This window comes from Drosophila gunungcola, chromosome 3R, assembly GCF_025200985.1.
Source record: "Drosophila gunungcola strain Sukarami chromosome 3R, Dgunungcola_SK_2, whole genome shotgun sequence".
Taxonomy (NCBI): domain Eukaryota; kingdom Metazoa; phylum Arthropoda; class Insecta; order Diptera; family Drosophilidae; genus Drosophila; species Drosophila gunungcola.
Window position 1 is genome coordinate 18,363,452 of NC_069139.1, and position 3,341 is coordinate 18,366,792.

General features: G+C 39.8%; 2 protein-coding genes across 4 annotated transcripts; both read right to left on the reverse strand.

Annotated features, from left to right (window-relative positions):
- Window positions 1–669: 669 nt before the first annotated feature.
- LOC128266642 (uncharacterized) lies at window positions 670–1,159 on the reverse strand. Its single transcript, XM_053003296.1, is given in 3 exon segments — window positions 670–770; window positions 773–967; window positions 1,019–1,159. Coding segments are annotated over 2 exon segments (186 nt in total). The 5' UTR covers window positions 936–967; window positions 1,019–1,159; the 3' UTR covers window positions 670–747.
- Window positions 1,160–1,210: 51 nt separating this feature from the next.
- On the reverse strand, window positions 1,211–2,061 carry LOC128266644 (uncharacterized). 3 transcript variants are annotated; one of them, XM_053003297.1, is made up of 2 exons: window positions 1,992–2,061; window positions 1,211–1,443 (listed from the first exon to the last, which is right to left on the reverse strand). In XM_053003297.1, the coding sequence occupies exon 2, from the start codon at window positions 1,429–1,431 to the stop codon at window positions 1,246–1,248; it is 186 nt and encodes a 61-aa protein (XP_052859257.1). In that variant the 5' UTR covers window positions 1,432–1,443; window positions 1,992–2,061; the 3' UTR covers window positions 1,211–1,245. The 3 variants fall into 3 exon arrangements, with proteins under 3 accessions (XP_052859257.1, XP_052859259.1, XP_052859258.1); XM_053003299.1 differs by having other exon boundaries at window positions 2,001–2,046; XM_053003298.1 differs by lacking the exon at window positions 1,992–2,061 and adding an exon at window positions 1,799–1,949.
- Between the last annotated feature and the right edge of the window lie 1,280 nt (window positions 2,062–3,341).

The window sequence follows — 3,341 nt, forward strand, 5'->3', positions numbered from 1 at the left end:
CGGTCTGAGATAGACAGACATATACAATACATATAGTACGACGATCCGACAGTTGGCCAGACAGACCGCTTTGACTTTGATGTGCTGTCGCTGGCAATGGCGTTGTGTTGTGCTGTGTTGTGTTGTGCTGTTTTCGCTGGTGTTGGCCTGGGCATTAAATGCAGCACATTAAAGCCGCAGGAGCCATCGCCGCTGACGGCTGACAAGCGTTGAGTCAATTACATGGTAATAAACTAATGGGCATCGTGCCCGCCTGGCGACGACGTCATTCACCATCATCATCAGCACCAGGCCTACCCATCAGTTTTTGTCCCCTCTCTAATGCCCATTCTCGCCTCAACACTTGTTGAACTTCCCATGGCCGGCACATAAAGCCAAGCGTAATTGGCCCAAAGTGAGGCTGATTCGAAAATGGCACTTGCTTAAAGGCGAAAGTTGAAAATACCAAGTCGCTGAGATGTTAATTTGCAAAAGGTACATTCGTGATTTAAGTATTATTATATGATATATTATTGGTTTATATTCCCAATTTATTTGTATAAAATATAAGACGTACAAGTACATATCATTTTTAAACAAATAGTTTCACTGTTTTTCAAAAACTCATTATACTTCTAGTTGTTTCCAATTGTTTCAGACAATTCACATTCTAAAAGACACACTTCGCTTAGCTGCAGATCGATTAGTTTATATTTGATTGCACATTGATTTTAACATTGAAAATAGACATTTATTTCGATGAGATCCCTACGAGTGGACACACTTGTTATGTTGAGGCTATAGGAGGATCCGGGGGGGCAGGATCCGTGAATGGGACGTTGGATGGTGCAGTGACTGTCCTCAGCATTATATCCCGCAGGACATCCACTGCTGGCAAAGGCTCCCGCCACTAAGGACAGGACGAGGAGCAGAAGCCAAGTGCATTTGACGAGCATGATGGAAGATTTAGTCCTTTTTGATTTATGCACTAAAATCAAACACCTTAGTAGGGAATGGAAGACTGGCAGCCTCAACTCACCTTAGGAAAATACAAAATGCAACTATTCGAACGGATGCAACCGGAACGAATCTTATATACCACCAAGATGCGCCAAGATGATTATTCCATCAGCCCGACCTTGGTCTAATTCTACCGATCCGAACTGGCGGCCCACAATGATAACACAACCCTGATAAGCCAGACAAGCAAAACAGTTTGGTTTTCAACTAGTCACTTTGTCTGAATTGGTTTTATTTTGATTTAGTTTAGTGGTTGTAAACACACAGGTTAACATTGGGTCTGTATTGGGATCCAGGTGGGCATTCTCCGCGAATGGTGCGCTTTGCGGTGCAGTCCCTTCCTTCCTTCTTGAACGGAATTGGGCAGTTCTTGGCCGAAACAGCCACGGCGATGATGGCCAGGATAAAGATGGTGAGCCAGGAGAAGTTCATGTTGGCTTTATGCTGAAAGTCAAAGCAAGCTTTTTAGAAAATGCTTTTACAGAGTATTTTCTTGTCGAGAGACATTCCAAAATAACATTAATTCGACTGATAGTGGCTATGTTATTCAATTAAACAGATAAGAACCATGATTAACTTTTTCTTGTAAATAATTCCTATTGAATTTTTTTCTTGACCTATCTAAGTCAAGAACTTTGTATTTTTAAGCTCCAAGTTTTGGCTTTGATTTTTTTAAGTTTACTTAAATTGCTTAAATAATCGTTATAATTTTGTTAACTTGATATTAAACAAATTTTTCAATTGTCTTTAAAGTTGATAAGAAAAAATAACATAAATGTGTACAACAATATATACATACATTTTTTAAATCGCTATGACAATTTATTACAAAATGGTTTTTGGCACAAAATATTTAATAAACTTATACACTTTAAAATATGTCTCGCTGCTTTTTATTTTAGTAATAGTTCTTGTAAGCCAAGTTTAAAGACACAAAATAATGTTTGGACTTCTTAAATACGCCGAAAAATAAAAGCACATTTTTTATTCACCTTGAACACTTAGTTTCTTGTCTTCACTTTGTAGATGAGCAAACTAATTTTTTCGGCAGCAGGCTGCTGCTTTTATAGCCGCCGACGAACACATTTGGGCAGCCTTTATCGCGGCCATGACGAACCTTTGACACAATTAGTGGCGTTTAAGCCGGCGTCGATAAGGAGCAGTCAGATGGAAGGCGCAGCGAAGGCTTGACACATGTGCCCCTCTGGGTGCCTATCTTCATCAACAAAAGGAAGCGGGCAACAATTCACGGCAGAGCAACGCAACAAAGGCCATTTCCATGGGGTCGACTGAGCGCCGAAGTAGGCGTGAAAAACCTGCGATGGCGAGATGGCAATGTCGAATGGCAACAGAAAAATTTCGAATGAAGCAACTGACATCAAATTGTCGGGGGAGAAACAGGTGGGGAGGCAGCTGCAGGTGGTTCGGCGGAGCCGGTGGCACTTTTGGCATTGTCCAGGTCCAACAATGGACCCGAGGATTGCCACTGGGATTGGGGGCGCCTGTCAGTTGCAGGAGCACAATGCCAGCACGGCAGCTCGCCAGCGCTTTTGTGCGTTCAGCATATGTCATTCATATACAATTACGTTCACAATTTTCGATAGTTACAAGATGCGAAATGTGGGCGCAAAAAGTTCAGTGGAAGAAAAACAGAAATTCGGCTTCCGTACTTCCTATATTGAAATATATGTGATGACTATAAACTTGCCACTGAATATTTTTTACCTGTGTTTGATAAGCCAAGTAATTAATTTGCGTTAATAATTCCCGATCGCATTTTATAAACCAGAGGATTTCTAATATAAAAAAATGTATAATTAAATAACCGTTTTTTAATCGAATTAATATCAAATATAAGCAGCTAAATCAAATCAAGAATGTTTTGCTTAAATTAATATAACAAGCAATTAAACAAATATTTACAAATTTTAATTTTCCTTATATTTTTCTTGAGCGTAAATCAATTCAATTTATATTTCTTGTATTAACAAACAGCAATAGCTCAAATCTGTTCCGAGCTTATCAACATTTAAAACAATTAAATATAGAATATGGGTTGTTCCTTATTGTTTATTTTGTTGAGGAATCGTGCACACTTTGGGGCAGTGACGTAGCCAGAATGTTATTGTTGGGGGAGGGGGGGGGTTTCAAAACCAATTTTATGTAGCATGCATAGGTATTTAATACCACTCTTTCTATCCGTTTGCACTATATCAGTGGGTGGGGGCTTTGAACCCCCTTTGGGGCGTAAATCAAATGCCAACGAGCCATGAAGTATTACTGTCAGGCGAGTGTAGAGTTCAGTATTTGTGTGTTATAGTTTGCATTTGATGGACGACAAA